The sequence below is a fragment of the Ictalurus punctatus genome, chromosome 12 (assembly GCF_001660625.3).
Source record: "Ictalurus punctatus breed USDA103 chromosome 12, Coco_2.0, whole genome shotgun sequence".
NCBI lineage: Eukaryota > Metazoa > Chordata > Actinopteri > Siluriformes > Ictaluridae > Ictalurus > Ictalurus punctatus.
Genome location: NC_030427.2, coordinates 29,165,818 through 29,188,710, shown reverse-complemented (window position 1 = coordinate 29,188,710; position 22,893 = coordinate 29,165,818). Strand labels below are relative to the sequence as shown.

Genomic DNA, 22,893 nt, shown 5'->3' with positions numbered 1-22,893 from the left:
TCAGAGACAGAAAGCAGGAAACCGAGACTCGGTGGTGTCCTAAATCGCTCGTGTGCACTTGCTTCGCATTGGAACGTATTGAATAGATTGTAAACCAGCGGGTTGACCACAAGCTCCCTATTGTTCTGATTTAGGTCCAACCCGAACACGCACATAAACGTCTGACCATCAGGCACGTCCTTATTACTATTATTATTATTATTATTATTATTATTATTATTATTATTATTCATTCATTATTTTTCTCAGCACTTCTCTTTTCATTCTCAGCGTCTTTAATCTGCGGGGCCAGCTTTAACAGAAATCCGTTTCAATCAGCTTCCTGTCCGGGCGATCGCCCGTGTGTATGTCGTGTGAAAGTGCCCTGGTTCTGCGAACTTTAGTAGAAAGCGGTAGGTGGCACGTCAGTGTACACGCAGGACGCGCGGCGCGTGATCGCGGGTCAGCGCTCGGGGGTTTACGTCGTGCGTGTTCACTCGTACGAGCGGTTTCTTTACCTGAGAACGAATCGGACGCAGCACTCGATCCGAGCCGCTTTTGTTCAGTCCTGCTGTCTGAACGCTCGAAATGAGAAATCCCCCTTACGCAGGAGAACGCTTTCGCAGCTCCTCTTCTCGGTATCTGCACTCCGAAGCCCGGCGCCGTTGTTCTCTTTCGTTGCGGCGCGTTTTCGTGCGGCGCTTGTATCGGAATCGTATTCCCTTTCTCGACTCGCGCCACTCGAATCATTTAGACGTAGACGCTGATCTAATTTCTTTCCTCCGCGCCCTTTCTCTTCTCTTGCGAGAGATTATTATTCGGACCGAGGCAGGACTGCGGGATTGTTTTCCCCAACAGAGAGATTTCATACGTTACAATCATACTACGTTCATAGCTACTTTATTGAATGATTATTTCTCATTTAATCCTGATCCGAGTTCTCATTATGACTCCTATAATCCAATCTTGACTCTTAGCGTTTGTGTTGCGGTCACCGATCAGTCTGTGTACAGCTGCCAAGCTGAAACGGCTCACGTCGCCGAGGGGCGTGGCCTCCACGAGCGTGGGACTCCAGAGAGACGAGGGGGCGGGACTAAAGCTTTTAACAGTGCGCAAAACGTCTACCTGTGTGACGGCGCTCCACACGACAAGCGGCGCGTTCCTGTGTCGAGATGCAGGTTTACCGTTTATAATCGAGTTCTGATGGACGAAGTGGTGATGAATTTTGACGTGTTCGTGTACAGTATAATTAGGTCCGATCTAATCCAGTGGGGTTAAGATCTCTACACCGGCTCTCTAGCAGCGTTAGGACTTGAGATTCCAGCTTTTTTTAGCTAATTTAGCACCGAGCCGCAGTTTTGTTTGTTTTTCTTCCCCCTCGTGGAGCCGCACTGCGTCTCGCGTCCCCGTCAGTCACGTCCAAGCTTCTGCTTTCAGTTTATTCAGCTCCCGTACCTGCGCTTTCTCGCCTCCGGCACTCTCACGTCTGTCTGCCTTTGACACGCACAAAGCCCTCGTACCTTCGCCTTTCTCACGTTCTCGCCTCGTTTCCGTTTCTCGATCCGCTGGACAGTCTGTAATTCCGTCTGTTACGCCATGAGAGTATTTTACGCTCGGGTCAGTGTCTACACGTTATTATACGCTCTCGTTAACCAGCAGGTTTTTGTTTAACCCTTTAAAATCATCAGCCCTGAGTGTGTGTGTGTGTGTGTGTGTGTGTGTGTATGATGTGTGGTGTAATAAAACGCGTTTTGTTTTTTTTAAAACACCGTGAAGAATGAATCTCAGCTACTTGGCCCGTTTTATCCGTTCTCTTCCCCTGATTAATACACACACCTCCTGGATGGCGATGGTCTGCTCTGCGCGCTCGTACAGTTCGATTAGCGTTCAGGATCCGATGTCGTGAGATTTTCCTACGCTCCGTGTCCAACCTGGTGAATTTGATTGGTGTTGTGGGGAGGGAGGGAGGGAGGGAGGGATTTGAGTAGGAGGAGTCTGGTGTATCATTTAGCATGTAATAGTTTGTATTATATTAAAAAAAAAAGAATATATTTTGTAAATACATTGTTTGATTCTTTACCGTGTTCTGATTTTTGAGGCTGTAGCTGTCCTGATTGTATAGCGAGAAGACGCGTACAAAAAAAAAAAAAATATTTAACAACTTTCTTTACGGAAATAAAGGTGTATGGATCATTGGCAAATCTGACAGCGTTTGTGCTTCTCCAAATTAAAAGTGAATTATATTGTATCATTCTTGTGTGTGAAGGTTTTTATTTCGTGTTTAAATAATCATGGTCAGATTAAACCGTGTCAAGTGATCAGGTTCTTCAGATAAGTGCGATCTAGACGAGACCGTGAAGTTAAAACGCACCATCTTGCCCAGTGCCAGCTGTGATGGAACAGGAAGTGTTCATGTGATTACTATCCGAGACCATCGATTCAAGCACCTAATCAGCCGTGTGCTAATAAACATGATCTAATAACCTTTAATAAAGTTATCCTGAGGGACCGACTCTATGTATTTATTTATTTATTTAGAGACGGTGCACCGCATCTGACCACTAGAGGGCGTCAGACGTTTAAGTTTTTGAGGATTTTTTGGGGTGGGGATGTGGGGGAGGGGAACTGCACTGCACTGCACCTCACTACCAGAGGGTGCCAAATATTTGTTGTGGGAAAGTACATCTTATCACTATAGTGCACAAGACATTTGTTTGTTGGTTTTGAGAATGTGTGCTGAATCTAACCATTAGAGGGCGCCAGACATTTGTTTGTTTTTGGAGGGTGTGCTGCATCTAATCACTAGAGGGCGCCAGACATTTGTTTGTTTTTGGAGGGTGTGCTGCATCTAATCACTAGAGGGCGCCAGACATTTGTTTGTTTTTGGAGTGTGTGCTGCATCTAATCACTAGAGGGCGCCAGACATTTGTTTGTTTGTTTGTTTTTGGAACGTGTGCTGAGTCTAATCACTAGATGGTGGCAGACTTTTTGTTTATTTGTTTGTTTAGATGCAGCACAAGCTCCAAAAACAATCACTAGCGTGTGCCAGTCATTTGATTGTTTTCACATTTGTTTGTTTGTGGAACGTGTGCTGCATAAACACTAGAGGGTACCATCCATCCATCTATCTAATTCTGTTCAGAAAGGGTGCTGTATAGAGGCCGCATGTATTTGGAAAGTACGAGTGAACTGGATAGGTCGAAATTCCTTCGGGGAGTGTTCAGGAACGGGATAAAAAAATGTAAATTCGCACGCCTCTAGCGTTGTCGGATGAAGGCCAGAAGACAATTTACTCACCCTGCGAGTGTCAGGAAACTGTACACCTACAAGGAGGATCTGTGAGGTAAGAGTGTAATAAAGTGATGTTCAACACCGGGTTTAAAGACTGAAGCAGTGATGTAGTGACCCAAAACTTACACACTATTAATAGAATCTGTGAAAGATTTCACCTTTTAAAAAAATCTGTTCTAATATATTCTGTATATAATCCTGTACAGAACATAAATCAATAAAGATTTACACACAAAACAGAAACTCATCAGAAATCCCATCACGATGAGATCGTTTAGGCAGCTTTGGGATTTCTGAGTCTGAAATTATTACCGAATATCAGCTGGTACCTGTGGAGAACCCTGTGTAATTACGTGTGTTGATGGATGTGTCATTTGAGAGAAATGTGTCAGTCTGGAGAGGGTGAAACACACACACACACACACACACACACACACACACACACACACACACAGAGCACTGAGGACACGAGAGAGAGGGGGTTTAATACCGACTTTATTTCCAAATCCAGGTTCACAGCAGCGAGAATGAGTGTAAATTAACTGATAAAACACACAACTACAGTGAGGACAATCACAACCGTTAAACTCAGAGTGGACTGGAAAACTGCAGCGCAGGTTCTGGGTGAGAGAGAGAGAGGGAGAGAGAGAGAGAGAGAGAGACAGCTTTCCCTGTCGCGTTCACACGATCAAATCAATCAGCTTGCTTTACACAACTTGTACACATGCTTTTTTCACATACGGAAAAGGACCACAGTTTCCTCCCGTGTTCTGAGGACTCACGGGCATCATCAATCCTGGGGAAAGCTTTAGACGGTGTATATATGTTTCCCCCCAACCCTCTATCATCTCTTTTTGTTCTCATTTATAAACATGAGATTGTGTCTGAACAGTTAGAGGAACAGCTCGATCAGCTGAAGGCTTCGGCGTACACCGTGCGGCTTATGAACAATACGACGTGACTGCGGCGCAAACGGGCAAACGCCCAAACCGGTTCAGTTCATTCCAAGATGGATGACTATGCGACGTAGCAATGTTCCTGTTGTCATGGAAATTTTAATTATCGTATTTTAACAGCGCCGCCTGCAGGATTGGCGCTCTCGTACACGACGACCAATAAGAAACCGCCGAGGTTTAAGTACGCTGAGATCTTAAAGCGCACCTATTATGGTTCTGAAACGTGCCTAATTTTGTTTTAAACTCTCATACGATAGATTTACGTGCATCCGAGGTCAAAAAATACTTTAACGTGCTCATAATTTAAACTGCAGCGTTACCTTTTCCCCCCCAGTGTCACAAATGACTCGTTAAATGATCCGTTCTAAGTGATTCATTCTAAACTCCTCCTTTCAGAGAGCATACTCTGCTCTGATTGGTCGGACGTCCCGGTCTGTCGTGATTGGTCTACCGCTGTCAGCGAGCAGCCGATGAAGACCAGAGGCGGGGCTTTTTGTTACACACCTACGTAGGTTAGTACAGGAAGTAAAGTCTGGAATCACTAACGAGTCGATTCAGCCGTTCAGAATCGATTCCTTCTTTTGGGAGTCGATAACTCCGTTCGTCGTGCGCTTTGATTTTTTAAACTTTGCAGATGTTTTTACATTCACGAACAGCTCCGTATATAACACACTACATGAACGGGAATATTTGAAAAACCGTAATAGGTGCACTTTACGACATGTTCAGTGTCTCAGGTTTGCTTCTTAGGTTTTGTGTGTGTGTCGACACCGGTCTATCACTCACCTCAAAACACGAAGCAAACTGAATACACCGAACACATCCTGTCTGACCGGAGTTTATTGGATATTCACCCGAATGTATCACCTTTCTTTTGCCCGTGTGGTCACTTTAAACACGACTCCTCAGAGGGAAAGAAGCGTCTCACGGTAACGTAGATACTCATTCACATCCATATTATTATTATTATTATTATTTATTATTTTAATATCAAAAAGGAATAAAGCTGAGGTGCATTGAAGATATAAAAAAGGTAATAAATATCAGGAAAAACAGGAACGATGCATTCTTTTCTAACACGTCTCACATCTACAAGAACACTATTAACAAATGCTTAGTTTGGATTTATTTATTTATTTTTTTGCATGATTTTGTTGTTCTTTTGTTCCCAGGTTGGTTTCCCGTGTGTAGGAGGAGTTCATCTCCGTGTGTAAGCTCTAGTTAAACTGTAGGTGATGAGTTGATGCAGATAAATCCGGACGGTTTAAACCAGATCTGTCTTTAATCAAGGCATCTTATCAGAACAGGTTTATAGCAGCTCCGCATGTTTTCTGTTGCGTTTTCTTTTCCCGAATCAAATCCTCAGCGTTCACTAATTTATCAGAGACTTTTAGTGAGCGAGGAAAGGGGAGGCACTTCTTTTTTTTTTTCTTTTTTTTTAAACTGTCACTCACATTTACTCCGTGTATCACTACCTTTATCACTACTGATTATTTATTACGACTTGAAATATCAATCTAGAACATGATCAAATATGGTGAAACTGGACCGGTTTTATATTCACACACACACACACACACACACACACGTCGGAGCCGGACTAGACGCGAAGACGGTTAATGAGACGGAGCGATGCGTTGTCATAAATATATCAGTTTAAAGAGTAAAGCTGTTCAACAGCATAACATCTACCCCCCAGTATAATTTTATTTATTTTTACTTTAAAGGAGTATTTGCATCCGCTGCTGTAATCATAAAGACCGTCCTGAAGCTCATCCCAGGACTCTTATTCACAATCCGCTCATACCGACCCTCCTGTAAACGCACTCAGTTCTGTACATACTGTAATGACTTCTACTCCACCTTTGGATTTCCGCACAGCTGCTTTCTAACAAATAAAATCGGACAAAACGCGACGTGTGCACAAGGTTTCCTCTTCATTCCGAATGTAAACGATCAGCTAGGACATGTTTGGTGTCTGGAGACATCTACTGGAGCTACAAAGGGGAATCTTCCGGCCAGTCGAATTAATCCCCACGTGGTTTGGCGCAGGAATATTATTTGTACGGGTTATAATCGCAGAACGCATCTACATGTCAGACAGGAGCTAAACGATCAGAAGGCCACACCTCCTACCTGACGCTGAGGTGAAGCAGCTAGAACCATGCTGAGGAAGAAACTCGGGTTTCGTTTCCTTTTAAGTGTCAGAAACGCATCCGTGGCTGGGAGACCAGGAGAGTAATATCAGCCACGCTCTTTGCTTGATAGGCGCATTAACACTTCCCTGTCAATCACAGTGACAGTAACCAATCACCCACACCGGTGCGCTCAGGTATGCGGAAGAGGGCAGTCAGCGCTTTGCTCCGAGTGTGTTACGCCGCGCTGTGGCGCTGCACGAGCATCGGTTCGGAAAGACGCGTTTAGCTGACTGTCTCTTGGAGAAAGCGCCTGATCGATAACCTTCACTCTCCAAACTGGTGGCTGTCATGAGACAGCGGAGAGCTTCCTGCTTCCTGCGTGGGAATTAGCAGGAGGGGAGTAGGAAAAAAACGCCACAAAAATGAACGAGTACGAGATACTAAACAACTCCGCAAAGCCGAAAGTGGCGTGTGGTGATTCTGATTTCGAAGCGGATGGAGGTTCCGTTACTTAAAAATGAAGGAGGAAAGATTGAAGAAGAAACCTTTGTTTACGTTTCGTATTCGGTCGATGATTTCCCTAACGAGTGATCTTAACCCCTGTGATCTACTCGGGTATTATTTGTCTAATTCCCTCGCAGGGGAATAACGTATCCATTAGCGCAGCTCATCGGCAGCAAACAGGCGAGCACTAATGTCTATCACGTGGACGTTACTCAGCGTGTAGTCCTCCTAAAACGATGAAAATGAGTTCTTATTTGTTTTTAATTCATCTTAATGGATTCCTGGTTGGCTGAACTGTACACTGAACATGTGAAGTATAAAGCTGTGTGTGTGTGTGTGTGTGTGTGTGTTTGTGTGTGTGTAATAAGTTTTTACATTACAGTACAGCAAAATGCACGAGTCTGAAGACCGGTAACTACTCACACTGGGTAATCTTTCTCTGCACTGAACTGTAATCAGGTTGTAAGCGGTACGGAGATCGCATGGAACGTTTATCTGTTCGAGTATTCTGTAGAGGAAGAAGCAGGGCTGCATGCTGTTTAATCGCGATCGCAGACCTGCCAACCCTGAAGAACAGCGTGTAGTCCTCCATTTTACAAATCCTTTAGTCCGAACGAAACCGGGACGACGTTTTCGCCGCTGAACTCCTGAAACTGTTCCCCGTCACCAAGAAAATCACTTCTAAAACGTCAGATTGAACACTTTAACGTTAACCTTTTACTTATTTATTTATTTCCCCCAGTAAAAACGTCCATCCATTTTTTTTATTTTTTTTTTCCCTGTTCCTGTGGTTCATTTTTAACCCACGTTTGGTGGAAGTCGTTCGGCGCGACTTTACACCGCGAACATGCGACGCAAACAAGTGAAGATATCTCGAATATAGCGGAATCTAACTCGTCTTTCCGATTATAAGGTCAGTATATCGAACACGATTATTATCAGACATTTCAAGCTTGTTCTATTGGCAGATATTTCTCCTAATAATGGCTGGATAATCTTATATTTCTATTTATAAATAATCTCATAACAGGGAATATTCCATCCGTTTGTCTTTATTGAAGATATTTTCACCGGCTCCGAATCGAGTCGAGAGGACCGATCAAAACAGGACACACCTGACACGGGGGAAGGGGGCGGGGATATCAGCGAGTTCAAAACCGTCGGTCGTTCCTGATTCACGTGTCGATTTGTTTCCTGCGTATATTATTTGAGTGACAGCTCGTACTCCGAACGTAAATACGGCACTCCTACGCAAAACTACGACACGGCTGGCAGGTCTGCTATCACCATATCCGCCCGCAACATGGAAAAGATCCACGACGTTGTATTTTGACTTATTTATTTATTTACTGGGATCTGTGAGCAAATCGCCGGTTCATCGGTTTAATATATCGCAAGGTTGTATCATAATCATCATAATCACGAAATGACGTTTTTAATCTATCTATATCACGCAGCCCTAGTAATAATAATCACAGCATCCATTGTGCACGAATGCAAATCTCACACATTGTTACTTTTTTGCTAGCTTAGTTTACGCACTAATGACGTTAGTATGTCATCGTGACTAATTTAATCCCGAACGATGTTCCCGTATGATTGCAAAGCTTCTGCTATATAAAAACACAGAGCCTGGTGTGTGTCTGTAGCCTGGTTTGTATATTTTATAGTCGGACAGTATGATAATGTGCATGAATTCCGCAGTGAACATGTGGATAATTGTCAGGATGCCAACAAAACGCTTAGTCATTCTCAAAGTCGGCGTTAGATACAGTCTCGACGCTTCCTGGTAGCTCGTTTTGCTTTGTTTTGTTTTTGGCTTGTTTTCTCCCTCACAGTCCAATTTCAGGTAGTATCAATTAATAATTAAAAAAAAAAATTGTACAAATTTCTACTAGTCAAGGTGAAATGAATTAATAAAGGGTAATGATGGGGCAGGCTTTCACAATAAGGCAATTAAGCAGAGAGAGAGAGGAGAGAGAGAGAGAGAGAGAGATGGAAAAGTCGGCTTACGGTATAAAGAGGACGTTCTAGCATTGTAGATGGGCTTCTACGTGCTGTGACTGACCGAACGGATCAATACAGCACCGCATGAGTTCAATTAATCAGACAGGACAGTACAATAACATTATTAATGATCAGTCCCTTGCAGTCAAAAACCAAAATTTATGAAGAAATCCAGCAAGCACCTTTTTTTTTCTTTTTTCTTTTTCTTTTTAACAGACTGAGGTGAAATGCTTGTTATTTATGATTTTTTTTTAAAACCTTTTTTTTTGTTTGTTTTTTGTTTTTTTTAAGTTGCCACGTTACAGCGTTGCATTTGTCTTGGTGTGGAGGTGGTTGAGGCGCAGTGGGAGGTCGAATCACAGGCCCTGTTTAGCCAGTGAGGCGGTCACCTGGTCTGCAAGCGTGGACAGTTGTGGTGATTCGTTCATGTTGATGCTGCCGGAGGAGGAGACTTTGCTGAGGGGGCGGGGTGAACCCTCTGCAGACATGCAGGGGGATTTAACCACAATGTCAGCGCCGTGGTCAGTGCGGGCCTTCGCCTGCTCACGGAACATCAGCTTGTGAGACTCAATCTGTGAAGAGGTGAAGAGGAGAAGAGGACGGAACAAAATTACAAAGAAAAACATCAGGAAAATCAGCGGTCTTTGATTCAGAAACTCGGTTCTGGTTCTCAGGACTTTAAAAAAAAAAGTATAGCTATGTTTAATAATGTGGCGGGGATGGGATGGGTGGGAGGGGCATATTGCTATGACAGGAGATAAGTCAATCTTAAATATCTGTACCAATAACATTCTGCTTTTCTGCAAGAAAAACAAAAACAAGAACGATAGTTTCCAGACTTCTTATGTACGACAACGAGACCTGCCCTTTAATTATATTAAAATCAGAGTTTCTACACTGTTCTAGCACTTTCCATAACTACGCACTTAAACTCTGACACCGATGCTGCGCTGTTTATGGCACTTAATCTCATTCCCTCCGGAAAGTTGAGTGACAATATCTTTGTGGTCAAATGTGTGTGTTTTTTTAATCGTTTGTGCGCAGTGCTACCAGTGAAACGATAGCAGATCATAAATTAAATATAGGACCGCCCACTATCAACCAGCAAAAAGCGATTTGAGGGGCATGAGATGAAAAACTGTTGATGTGAGTCCCTCTTTTTTTCTCTCTCTCTCATTTTGTTGCGACTTTCCCAGGTCAAAAAAACCTAAAGTTACAGCTCTGACTGTTACGAAGCACTGACCTGGAGACTCCTTCCGTAAAATGTTAAATAAACGTCTCCTTACAGAAAACTTCAATATACCAGTGATTATGGGCTTTTTTTGTATTCGTTTAAGTCCCTGTAAATGAGTTGTTACTATAGAAACGATAATGTGCTAGAACAAGCGCATTAATATTAATATAAACCTGTGATTTGAAGCAGGAGTAGTGTCACAGACAATTAATCAACACCTTGTGACCAATCAGACTCAAGAGCTCAACATCGCTACGGTATTAATCACAGTCGTTCCTATGTTGTAAATGTCAGCGAGTGTGTTCTGCATTAGATTATTAGGAACGTAGGCTTGCGAAGTGAAAGAAACGTCTGTTTTCTGTTTATATAATATACCCTGAATTATTCACAGAATTTCGATATTGGGAAAATAATCGCGAGTCTTAATAATCGTGGTTTTAGCGGTTATCTTGCAGCGCTAGGTTTTTTGCGGCTGATAGAGTTTAATGAGGAGAAGTGCCTCAGTGGCTCGTACACTTACTGGAGTGGTTTGGGTTTAGGGCACTGACTTCCCCACACAGGGGGTCAGAGGGCGTGTCCCCATTTGGGTGGACGGAGGCACCTGAAGGCCCCGACTCTGCTTCCTTCCCCTTCTCTCTCTACGGCCATGAGAACATTCACAACAGGGGGCGGGATTACAAACAAAGTTAAACACAATATCAGTAAAATGAGTCCGAACAGAAACAAACTGATGAGCAAGAAAAAGCTAAAGAAATTTAATTGCGGAGTGCTGAAGCAGGAAATTAACGACAAAAAAGCAGGTAATGAAGCAGGGCACCATTGAATAGGAACAAAAAACAAAACGCAACAAATAATAATGAAACCAAAGCAGAACAGAAATGAAGGAAGCTACAGATGGTGTGTGTGTGTGTGTGTGTGTGTGTGTAAGAGAGAGAGAGAGAGAGATGGAGAGAAGAGGAAGGAAAGCAAGACACCACACAGCTCATCGCTCCAATAAACACCACTGCAGGTTTGGCTCAGTGTGTGTGTTCATCTCTCTGAACGATACAACATGATTAAGATCTTTTTTTAATTTGCCTGAAATGGCGCATTTCATAGTCTTTTATGTCTGTTATTCTCTGTTTTTAGGGCCTAGCTGACAAGCTGGTTGTGGGGATATTTGTTGTGGGAGGATTTGGTTGTAGGGGTATTTGGTTGTGGGAAAATTTAGTTGTGAGGGGACTTGATTGTGGGGATATTTATTTGTGGGGGTTGTGGGTGGACTTGATTGTGGGGGTATTTGGTTGTGGGTGGACTTGATTGTTGGGGTGATTTGGTTGTTGGGGGACACGGTTGTGGGAAGAGTTAGTTATGGCAGGATTTGGTTGTGGAGGGATTTGGTTGTGGAGGGATTTGGTTGTGGAGGGATTTGGTAATGGGGATTATGGTAGAGGGGGGTTTTGGTTGTTGGGGAGACGGTTGTAGGGGATTTGGTAGTGGGGGATTCAGTTGTGGAGGATTTGGTAGTAGAGGGATTATGTTAGGAGGGTTTTGGTTGTTGGGGGATTTGGTTGTGGGGGACATGGTTGTGGGGATTTGGTTGTGGGAAGATTTAGTTGTGGGGGATTTGGTTATGGCGGGTTTTGGTGTGGGGGGGGTGGTTGTGTGGGATTTGATTGTGGGGGGGGGGTTGGTTTTGAAGAGATTTGGTTTTTGGTAGATTTGTTTGTGGGGGGGTGTTTGTGGGGGGATTTTGGTTGTGGGGGGATTTGGTTGTGGGGAGATTAGCTTGTGTGGGATTTGATTGTGGGGGGGGGGGTTGGTTTTGAAGAGATTTGGTTTTTGGTAGATTTGTTTGTGGGGGGGTGTTTGTGGGGGGATTTTGGTTGTGGGGGGATTTGGTTGTGGGGAGATTAGCTTGTGGGGAGATTTGGTTGTGAGGGGAATTTGGATGTGGGGAGATTTGGTTGTGGGGAAATTTGGTTGTGGGTGGATTTGGTTGTGGGGGGATTTGGTTGTGGGGGGGGGGTTTGGTGGGGGGATTTGGTTGTGTGGGGGTTGGTTTTGAAGAGATTTGGTTTTGGGTAGATTTGTTTGTGGGGGGATTATGGTAGAGGGGGGTTTTGGTTGTTGGGGGATTTGGTTGTGGGGGGATTTGGTTGTGGGGGGGGGGTTTGGTGGGGGGATTTGGTTGTGTGGGGGTTGGTTTTGAAGAGATTTGGTTTTGGGTAGATTTGTTTGTGGGGGGATTATGGTAGAGGGGGGTTTTGGTTGTTGGGGGATTTGGTTGTGGGGGACACGGTTGTTGGGGATTTGGTAGTGGGGGAATGTGGTTGTGGAGGATTTGGTAGTGGAGGGATTATGTTAGGGGGACATGGGTGTGGGGGAATTGGTAGTGCGGGGATTTAGTTGTGTGGGATTTGGTTGTGGGGGACACAGTTGTGGAAAGATTTAGTTGTGGGGGATTTGGTTATGGCGGGTTTTGGTGAGGGGGGGTTTGGTTGTGTGGGATTTGATTGTGGGGGGGGGGTGGTTTCGAAGAGATTTGGTTTTGGGTAGATTTGTTTGTGGGGGGTTGTTTGTGGGGGAATTTTGGTTGTGGGGAGATTAGATTGTGGGGAGATTTGTTTGTGGGGGGATTTGGTGGTGGGGAGATTTGATTGTGGAGGGATTTGGTAATGGGGATTATGGTAGAGGGGGGGTTTTGATTGTTGGGGGATTTGGCTGTAGGGGACACGGTTTTTGTTAGTGGAGGGATTATGTTAGGGGGGATTTGGTTGTGGGGGATTTGGTTGTGGGGGGGGTTTGGTAATAGGGGATTATGGTAGAGGGGGGTTTTGGTTGTTGGGGGATTTGGTTGTGGGGGACACGGTTGTGGGGGATTTGGTAGTGGAGGGATTTGGTTGTGGGGGACACGGTTGTGGGAAGATTTAGTTGTGGGGGATTTGGTTATGGCGGGATTTGGTTGTGGGGGGGTTGGTTTTGAAGAGATTTCGTTTTGGGGAGATATGGTTGTGGGGGGGTTGTTTGTGGGGGACTTGGTTGTGGGGGGATTTGGTAATAGGGGATTATGGTAGAGGGGAGTTTTGGTTGATGGAGGATTTGGTTGTGGGGGACATGGTTGAGGGGGATCTGGTAGTGGGGGGATTTGGTTGTGGGGGACTTGGTTGATGGGGGATTTGGTTGTGGGGGACACGGTTGTGGGAAGATTTAGTTGTGGGGGATTTGGTTGTGTCAAGATTTAGTTGTGGGGGATTTGGTTATGGCAGGATTTGGTTGTGGGGGGGATTTGGTTGTGTGGGATTTGGTTGTGGGGGGGGGGGTTGGTTTTGAAGAGTTGCAGGGGGAATTTGGTTGTGAGGAGATTTGATTGTGGGGGATTTGGTTGTGAGGAGACTTGCTTGGGGAGAAATCGTTATCATCTTCAAACCTTAGCTAATGAGAAACGTTCTTTTACCTATTTTCTTTACATAAATATTGTGTTCAAATATTTTCAGAAGTATTACATTAATATTAATTAACACAATAATAATAATAACAATAATAATAATAATATGAATAGTAATAACCTTATTATTAATGCCTTTCATTTTGAGTCAAAATCTCAAAGTGCTTTGCATAAAAGGTGAAAATAAAGACAAAGAATAAAACAATAAATAATACTTACAAGGACAGAAGAAATTAAATCAAAACAATTCTGTTTTTGTTCCTATTGTGGTGACATCGGCTGTGTCGTGTGTTTCAGCACAGTTACTTGGATCATAAGGGAAGGAGTGTGTACATTCTAAGAAATAAAAATATGTAAGTAAATTTTACATCATAGGACCTTAAATGTTTTTTGTCCCTTTGGGCGAAACCTTACACAATCCATTTGATTTATGTATTCATTTAATTTGCGATTTATATAGCACCTTTCTAACACCAAATGTGGCTTTACAAGAACACTAGTTAATACCACAGAGAGAAAAAATGTGTAAAGGAACAGAAAGAATAGTAATAGAATTTTAAAAAATAAAGGACCATAACTATCCCATGAGAAACCCCGTAGTGGATTTGTACAGAATCACACCTGTCCGTAGTAACACTATCAACCTAGCTGATTTACTCTGTCTACTGTTATTTGATCCACTGTATATACACTCACCTGTGCTTGCTAACAAGCTCGCAGAAAATATAACGTCACCTGTACATAAGGTAACTGTTGCAATTTCAAGTGTTATTTTTTTCTCCATCTTTAAAATAAAGCTCCCAGTGCATTCTGGGTAATGTCTGATCCTGTGGTCTACACATTGATCCCTGTCGTGATCTCTCAGGCCTCCTCTGAACTTCACCGGAGTTAATAAACTACTCGGACGGCCCTTAAGACGACTGCGGGTTTTAAACCAAGGGGAAGTGGAGAGGGAAAGTGGATGTTAGAACAATCTGGACCGGAGCCCAAGAGGCACAAAAGACGAGGACGAGGTTTAGAAAGCTGATGCACTTAGAGGAGGACACAGAGACGCCTGTAATCAGGAGGAGATATGATGTGAAGTAATAGCGTTAACACACAATTAGTGCGTAGCTTTTGTTAGTTACAGCCGGCAACGATATCATGGGAATAACATCAGGGAATCAAAAACATAAAATACTATTCCCATGTCGTTAATCTGCGCACGAGTCTTGTTTATTTTCTTCATTAGTTAAGTGTGTAGCCTGTAAACACGAGCGAGCCTACCTTCCTGTTCCCGCCTCCGGCCACGTGGCCAATGTTCTCCAGAGAGCCCACTTTCGGCTGAGCTTTAAACTCCAGCTTCTCTGATTTGATCTCCACGTTTCCGCCGCCTGCAGTCAAAAGTGTACATCGGTTTAAAACAAACCAACAAACACACACACACACACACACACACACAAACTCCTCACACGAATCTGATCATGTAAATATCTGTTTTATTTTATCTTATACACCATGTGTGTATGAAGTAAAATGTCCAGATCATAACATGCAAATGCAGGCTATATTTAATTCTGCAGCTGTTGCACTGTAAAAACAACAACAACAACAACAACAACCATGTTTGCTGATAAAGAAAGTGTTCATGCGTGGTTCACGAGGAGCCGAACTACTATTTACATACTGCATATAAATATGATTAACATTTCTGTCACCAATGATTTATGAACGTCGCTGTAAAAGTTAGAACGATGTCCATTTGAACAAAGTCAGGCTTTGATGATCATAGTTTGAATATTTATTCTTATTTATATAAACAACAGCAACAACAACAACAACAACAAAAAACCCCAACAGGCTGATTTGTATGGATGCTTTGACACTATGCTTTTTTCTTTTTTAAAAAAAACCATATACCTGTAGCTATTGTCCTGGGAAAGAAACGGCTCACACGATGTGCACACTGTAACCATAACAACACTCATAGCAGTCCTAACTGATATTCAGTCCAGGTTTATAAAAAGGTCTGGAGTGAATTTATTAATTAAGCTAATAAAAAATAAAATAATAATAATGATAATAATAATAAACTCCTCTAGTAGTGTGTTCATTTCTAAGCTAAAATGACCGCCAGCATCTGGCTCGTTTACCTGGTTTATGGTGGATGTTGGCCTTCGAGCCGCACTTTGACTGCACGTTGCTCAGATCCATCTTTTTGTGCACAATTTGAACCTGGACATAACGAGAGACAGACAGAGCAGAACATAAAGAGTCAGACACAGTCACAAGGAGGCTGCCAGGACACAAACAAACACATCAGCAGATGCAACATAGCAACATAGGCTAACGTGCAGGAAAATGTTTGGTTCATTCCACACACTGAAATCCTGATGATGCTTGAGTGAGAGAGAGACAGAGAGAGACAGACAGAGTGAGAGAGAGCGAGAGAGACAGAGACAGAGTGAGAGAGACAGAGGGAGAGACAGAGAGAGAGAGAAGTACTTTATGGTTCTCATCATCACACCCAAAACCGCAAAGACAATACTTTTCTAAAAAGTCTTTTACTCCATGATGAGTCATATTGATCAGTAAAGGGGGAAACTATGAAAATTTCATCTAAAGTAACATCAAGTCGAAGAATTCCAGAAGATGAATTCATTCAGTCACCTAAAATTCTCACATTCACCATTTTACCTCTCGCATGCAGATGAGATCGGCCGTGCAAAAGGAGTAGCCCAGGAAACTGACGAAACCCAGCAAAATAAAGTGCACAGTCACCTTAAACATAAACCATAATAACTCCGATAATAACTCCTATCTCCGTTAGACAGAGCACGATAGCTCATCGCCATCACAGAGGGAAGACTTGCTGACGTAACATGCTTTAGAAACGTCATCAGAAGACGACTGTCCTCTACCCAGGAATTTACAGTATATACTCATTCACTAAACTCCACTTAACAGCTTCCTGTAGGGGTGTGTGATAGGACAAAAATATCATATCATGATTTAAAAAATTTTTTTCCCAGACTGGATCATGATCCACGATATAATCACAATTACCTTCATGTTGGTTTTAAAGACTGTTTTCAACGATACTGAACAGAGCGACCAAACTAATTTCCTTATTGGTGTAAATACAGGTCTACAAGGAAACACAACAGAGACACCTTAGGCCTGAGTACCTATTATAACAAATTTTATTAAAAACAAAATGATTTCTAAAATGAAAACATGAAGCATCGTGAGCATATTTAAAAATGTTACATCACCACTACGAACGTGTTCGGTAAACGGAAAGGTGATTGACAGGAGAGTGCGTATTTAGATATGTTTAAACACCGAATACATTAGCTGAGTTGGTTTTTGTGTTTGTTTTTTTAAGTCACTTAAAACCCTTGCTTTAGACCGTTTTGATGTGTAGAGGTAAAACATCACAGCATCAGTGATGTCTTTCCAGTGCTTCCTTGTTTTCTCATAGCGAGTGCCTTGTTTCAAACACACTTGTTATTGTTGCTTACTGTTATAGGGAGGGAAAGGAGGTTAAACCCCGAAAAGAACTGGTCAGGAATGTTCTTGATATTGTCTCTGGAGCTGCACCTAGACTACAGAACAGTCACCCAGAGAGAGGCAGAGGAAATGCGTTAAGGGAGCGTTAAGCCCACAGCCAGAGGCGTGGTTGTGGAGCTGCTGCTCTAAGGATGGAGGCTGGCGTTTGAAACACACGTCTGAGGCACCCTGGCCTGCTGTGTATACACTTTTATAAAGGAGGGAGCTTGGTTACTCACATTGCCACCTCCTGGAGTGTACTTGATGTTGGCTTTGGAGCCACACTTTGCCTGCACGCTGCTCAGATCCATCTTCTTCTCCAGGATTTGCACCTAGGAATTGAAGTGAGAAGATTGACAGAGGCCTGGCTCAGACGTTCCCAGCCTGGGATGAGCATGTGGGCCGGTTCTCAGATTCACAGGTTGTGGAATGGGGCTGCATTCAGGGACGTAACTGGTAGAATTCACTACCGTTTTATAACTATACGGAGCATTCAGACATTTCCTCTGCCACTCTTTTCCAGGTGCGCAGAACATCGTTTTTTTTTTAATTGGAACCTTGGGTTAAAATCCGGTCTCGTTAAACTCACCTTTCCACCCCCAGGCTGATGTTTGATGTTCTCAGTGGAACCGATCTTGGATTTGACGTTCTTCAGGTCAGGCAAGGGCGCAACAGGGGCAATGGGAGCGCGGGATCTGAGAGAGCCGGGAGATTTGGGTGGAGTGCGCACCACGGCCACTTTCTTCACCTGCTGCCCAGGTGTGCTGCAGCGACTGGCTGGAGATTTCGGAGTGGCAGGGCTGCTGCAGCCGCTACGATCAGGAGTTTTAGGAGATTCGGCTGCTGGAAAGCCATGTTAATGCAAATTGTAAGCATCATAGATATTATATAATATGACTTGACTACATTACAGCTAACACGACACACTACAAACTCTAAAATACGTACGTACACTGGCACTATTTTCAACATTTTATTGTGATTTCCCCCTTTTATGTTATCAGCTATCTGTGCCATAATGACGTTTATAGACGTATATAGTGCGTGCATGAGGCGGTGTCACTAGGAACCCAAAGGAAGTCACCAGTAATACAGTACAACATAACAGAAACTGGGTGGAGTCTACGTTTATGGCTCTCTAGAGTAAATCAAGTGAAAACAGAAACTCTAAAGAAGCAACTCACCAGGGATTTTGGTGCCAATACCCTGAGGTTTAGTCTTCGTCTTAGCATCCCCGGCCTACATATGAAATAAATATGAAACTACAATTAGCATGCAGTAGGACTTGTGGCTAGAATTGTTGTTTGTTTGTTTGTTTTTGAAAAAATATATATTTGTGATTCCCGGCTTACTTTATAGAACATCCTTTAAATAAACTCTTGGGGAAATCGGGAACAGCGTCAACGTGCCATTCAAATCTCCAAACTCAAACAGAGCTGAGAGGTGGACAGGGCAGTGAAAGGTCACAGGGTTCTGATTACTCACTGTGGCTCTGGACTCCTTGGCTCCTACAGTGTGTGGTTTAGAGATTAGAGAACTGGCTCTGGCTGAGGCACAAACTGGGGCAGAGGGCGAAGCGGAGGTGGAGGTATGTTTGGATGGGGGCACTGGGATTGACGAGGCTCTTTTAGTGCTGGAGGTGAGTCTAGCTTTGCCTGGTGTGGATTTGGAAGGGGTCTTTTTGTGTCATTGAGAACGAGAGGGAACACAAAAGAATTGTTAAAATAAAGGGAATATAAATCAGAAAACTCAAAGATTGAAACGTTATGAGACAGTGAGAAAATGATACATAAAGTCAGTAAATCAAGATTAAAACGGAAAACAATGAACGACAGAAGTTACGAGTGGTCAACTTATAAAGAATAAATGACAATAAATAAAAAGATGAGTTCTCTCATTCTCAGATCTTAACATTTCAACCGTCGCTTTCTACCACAGGTTTTAAGGTACCAGGTCTGACCCACACCACTGTCAGCTCTCTCTCTCGGCACGGCGAGCAGCGGTCACACTTGTTCGTTGTTCTTTATGTGCTTTTATTTATGTTTTGCCTTGCATCTTTGTTTCCTTTCTAGTCCCGTCATTGGTTGGTTGCTCTATTGTGCTCACCTGTTCAGTGTCTATTTGTACACTGTTGTGTTTTAGTATCTTTGTGAAGCCTTGTTCATTGTATTGTGAAGTTCTGAGCCTTGTTCCATATTTATTCTAGCTTTCCAAACTGTGCCTGTGACATCGTTATTGATCATGGATTATCCATATTCACTGCTAGCGCTGCTATATGTGCTGACTACGATTGCTGGATTTGTCCAAATAAAGCCCACGCTCACTACACTCCCACTGCGTCCCAAGCTCTACAATCCAAGTACAGTTTTGAGTCCCAAGGATACTTTTGAGTCAGCCAAAATGCAGCTAGATATTACAGTGGTAGTGGAAAATTGTTAGATAAGATGACAAATCTAAGAATCCGGTTCCCATCCTACGAATTTCCATCCAGGATTTGATGCCATATGACTTGTGACACCAACTGAAAGATTAAATATTTAATGGGCTAAAGATTTTTTTTTTTAATGTGAAATTGTAATATAAATACATTATTCCAAACAGTAATGTGATTGTGAAACCTGCACCATTTATTACATTTAAACACACCATACACAGACCACCTGTACTTTACCTTTTTATCAGCTGCTGCTGCTCCGGGCTTGGCTGTTTATAGAGAGAATGAGCATATTAATAAGTTCATTTTTATTACCACTGTACTCAAGTTAAAGATCACGTTTTAGCAAAAGGACGCAAAATGACTTGAGCTCTGCAAGGCCAAAAGAATGAAGTTTGTCTGTCTTTAACGTTTTAAATAACGCCCTTTTATGAACAGTACGTCTGATCAGACTTGATTAAATGTGAGTTTAATCAGATTCACTTTGGAAGAGTCGTAACGAAAACTCCACTCTCATTTTAATGGTGTTATTTTGAAACCTATTTCTAGACCTATGATAATGACATCATTTCATAGACTCCTTAGAAAAACTGTGATTCGCAATATCGTTATGCAATGGATCTGGCTACTTACTTCGTTTCAGACTTACGTTAATATTTTTATGGACCAGAAATGAGCTCCACACAGAAGTACACACAACTCTGCACTTTTTTTTTTTTTTTTTTTACTTATAAGGGAACATTAGACATACATAATTTCAACTGAAGAGGTACGAGTGGGGTCATCTGCGGGAAAGCGAGGACTTAATGTTGTTATTACAATTGCAGTTCGCCTCAAAGGTAGCCGAAGACGCTAAAAATTACAGACTGCTTCTTTAAAATGACCAATATTTTTTCCACAATACACATGGATGGTCTCTCCCACCTAAACATATTGGTATACGTTTTTCTTAGACAAGAGGCAAGGTGTAATTTTGGAGAAAATGAACAACCGCAAACGACGTCACGCAAGTTAGGAAAATACGCTACGTGACAAAGCATATACATCTAACGGTGTTCCGAGGCCTTAACAGAAAACGTTCTGGAAATTCTGGTTTGCTTAACAATATTCTTAGGAGGTTACTTCCAGCTCCACAAAAACTAACATTATAAAAACTTTGTGCTAATGTCCAACAAGTAAAAATGTTGCAGAGAGGGTTGTAGAAATTGTTTACAAATGTTAAAGGTAAAAATAAAAAAATAAAAAACATCCTCAGAACACAAATTTTGAAACTGGCCTGACTGAGATTACACTTGCGTAGTAACGAGATCAATTTAAAGTCGGATAAACTGCTAAGCACGTCACTGACGTCTGTAAAACTGTGGACAATTTGTTGGAAGAAAAACAATCAACTTAGACAAGATAACGTGTGTGTGTGTGTGTGTGTGTGTGTGTGTGGTGAGGGAAGGATGTGACCCACACAATACATTAACGATAGTCAGTAATGCACCACAGTCAACAATCATGCACAAGTGACATGCAAAAAGGAGGGTACGGTGAAAACAGTGCCAGCAACACAAATAATGCTCATAGTTAGTCACAGACACCGACGACAGTCACAGAAGGGAAGGAAAGACAGAGAGTCACAAAGACAGAGAGAGAGAGATTTAGTGGCTACAAGCAGTCCGTTTCTTCAACCGAACACTCGTTTTGACTGGCGGTGTACGCTTATCAGAAAGGGCGCTGCTTAGCTTAGCTTAGCTTAGCTACTTGACAATAAAAAAGAAGATCTGTGGAAGAAAGAAAGAAGGTGGTTTAGAGGGGGGTTGAGGAAAGGAAGGAAAAACAGACCTTTGGACGGGGCACTTGTTTTTCGCACTGGCGAGGCGTCTTTTGAGGGGACTTTCTCGAGTTTTGGGGTGGATTTGGGGGCAGTGGTTGCATCGACCGCAGCAATGGGCTTCTTTGCTTTTTTAACGGCAGCATCTTTAACAGGTACTGTTTTTGTTGGTGCTGCTTTAATTGGTTCTGGAGGACAGGGTTCACGAGCATCTGCTTCAACATCAGCAACAGCTGCTACTTCTGGTTGGGCAGTGGGCTCAGCGCTTTGTGCTGCCTCAACAGTAGCAATGAGAGCTTCCTCAGTTGTATCCAGGTACTTCTCTGGTTTGTCGTCTTCCTCAGGTTTGGTGTCTACTTCGAAATCCTCAGGTTTGGTGTCTACTTCTGGCTCCATCTTGGGTACTATGACCTCCTGATGAGCTGTAGGAATACTGATCACTTCCAGGTCCTGTTCTTCCACTGGTTCGTACTCCTGGACTTCAGTTTGGTGTTCAGTGATGGGTGACTCCTGGGTGTGATCAGGAGCCGTACTAGGGGAGAAAGGGGAACCAGGGTCAGCCCTGCAGGAATCAGGACTTTTGCTCTCTGGGGGAGTCTTGTCAGAGCCATTTTCCCAGCGGTCAGGGGTTCTCTGATGAACAAGCTCGGATTCGGTGTAGTCAAATGACAGTCCTCGTTTCTTTGCTTCATCTGGAGTCATTTGCAGTTGGGATAGCATTTCGCAGGGCTTAATATCAAAGCTTTCATCTTTCTGTGGTGACACATCTGGGACAACAGTGCTGTGGACTGGAGGAACTACTTCTGGTTCATCTTGTTCTTCTTCTTCCTCTCTTTCTTGCTCCTCCTGTTGATCTTCTATGTTAGAACGACTATCAGGGATGGCAGGACTCTCTACCAACTCTTCCTCATGATCCGATCCGAAACCCTTGCTCTCGTCCTTCTTACCATGCTTCACGACTTCCTCTTCCTCTCTCTCATCTTGAAAACCACTGGGACCGTGTTTCCCAACCATCTCCTCTAAAGGACTCGTCTTCACCTGGCTGTCCAAGCTCAGCACTGCCGACTCTAAACCGTCAGCTGGGGCAGCTTGTGATGCTTGTGGGGACATAGGTGACTGCTGTGGGCTAACTGACCCAGCCAAGGCCCCGTTCAAACGCTCCTCTTCCCTGTCCATAGACGCCGCACTGCTTCTACCGCTGTGTGGCGGAGAGAGCCCCTCTGGTGTTAAAGCATCTGATGAGCAGGAGGTAGAGCGATAGGAACAGCCACAGACAACACTGCGGGATTAGCAACACACCAAGACGGAAAACAAAGGCACCAAGAAACCAAGGATTCAAAAATCATACCAAACAGATAAAAAAGACTGAATATAAAACAAAGGAGAAAGAAAGATATTCTTGCCAATAAAACAGTAAGGACTGAATTCAACATTCATTTCTTAGAAACGTAGCACAGGTCTGAGCTGCGGGCACTTTTATAATAAGCAATGCTTTCTCAATTTTTGGCGTGACTTAAAGCACCAGTAGGGAATAGCTGAAACAGCCTCAGGGCTTCAAACTTAAATGGATACT

General features: G+C 43.2%; 2 protein-coding genes across 17 annotated transcripts in view; one reads left to right on the top strand and one right to left on the bottom strand.

Annotated features, from left to right (window-relative positions):
* Nucleotides 1-2,227, top strand: part of kansl1b (KAT8 regulatory NSL complex subunit 1b) — a 63,742-nt gene extending 61,515 nt beyond the window's left edge. For all 4 annotated transcript variants that reach the window (XM_053684591.1, XM_053684593.1, XM_053684590.1 and 1 more), the window contains exon 15: nucleotides 1-2,227. This exon is cut by the window's left edge and continues 479 nt beyond it. The gene's annotated coding sequence lies outside the window, so the exon portion shown is untranslated.
* A 1,518-nt stretch (nucleotides 2,228-3,745) lies between these two features.
* maptb (microtubule-associated protein tau b) overlaps nucleotides 3,746-22,893 on the bottom strand; it is a 40,155-nt gene continuing 21,007 nt past the window's right edge. For 6 of the 13 annotated variants that reach the window (XM_017481555.3, XM_017481558.3, XM_017481554.3 and 3 more), the window contains 9 exons: nucleotides 21,332-22,555; nucleotides 19,739-19,770; nucleotides 18,553-18,744; nucleotides 18,252-18,306; nucleotides 17,657-17,910; nucleotides 17,307-17,399; nucleotides 15,669-15,750; nucleotides 14,803-14,909; nucleotides 3,746-9,447 (listed from right to left, as the gene is read on the bottom strand). In XM_017481555.3, coding sequence (XP_017337044.2) covers nucleotides 9,232-9,447; nucleotides 14,803-14,909; nucleotides 15,669-15,750; nucleotides 17,307-17,399; nucleotides 17,657-17,910; nucleotides 18,252-18,306; nucleotides 18,553-18,744; nucleotides 19,739-19,770; nucleotides 21,332-22,555 — 2,255 coding nt within the window. In that variant the 3' untranslated portion in view covers nucleotides 3,746-9,231. Of the gene's footprint in view, nucleotides 9,448-10,629; nucleotides 10,748-13,755; nucleotides 13,873-14,802; nucleotides 14,910-15,668; nucleotides 15,751-17,306; nucleotides 17,400-17,656; nucleotides 17,911-18,251; nucleotides 18,307-18,552; nucleotides 18,745-19,738; nucleotides 19,771-21,331; nucleotides 22,556-22,893 lie in introns of those variants that run through there. The other 7 variants (XM_053684596.1, XM_017481565.3, XM_017481566.3 and 4 more) reach the window with 7 other exon arrangements.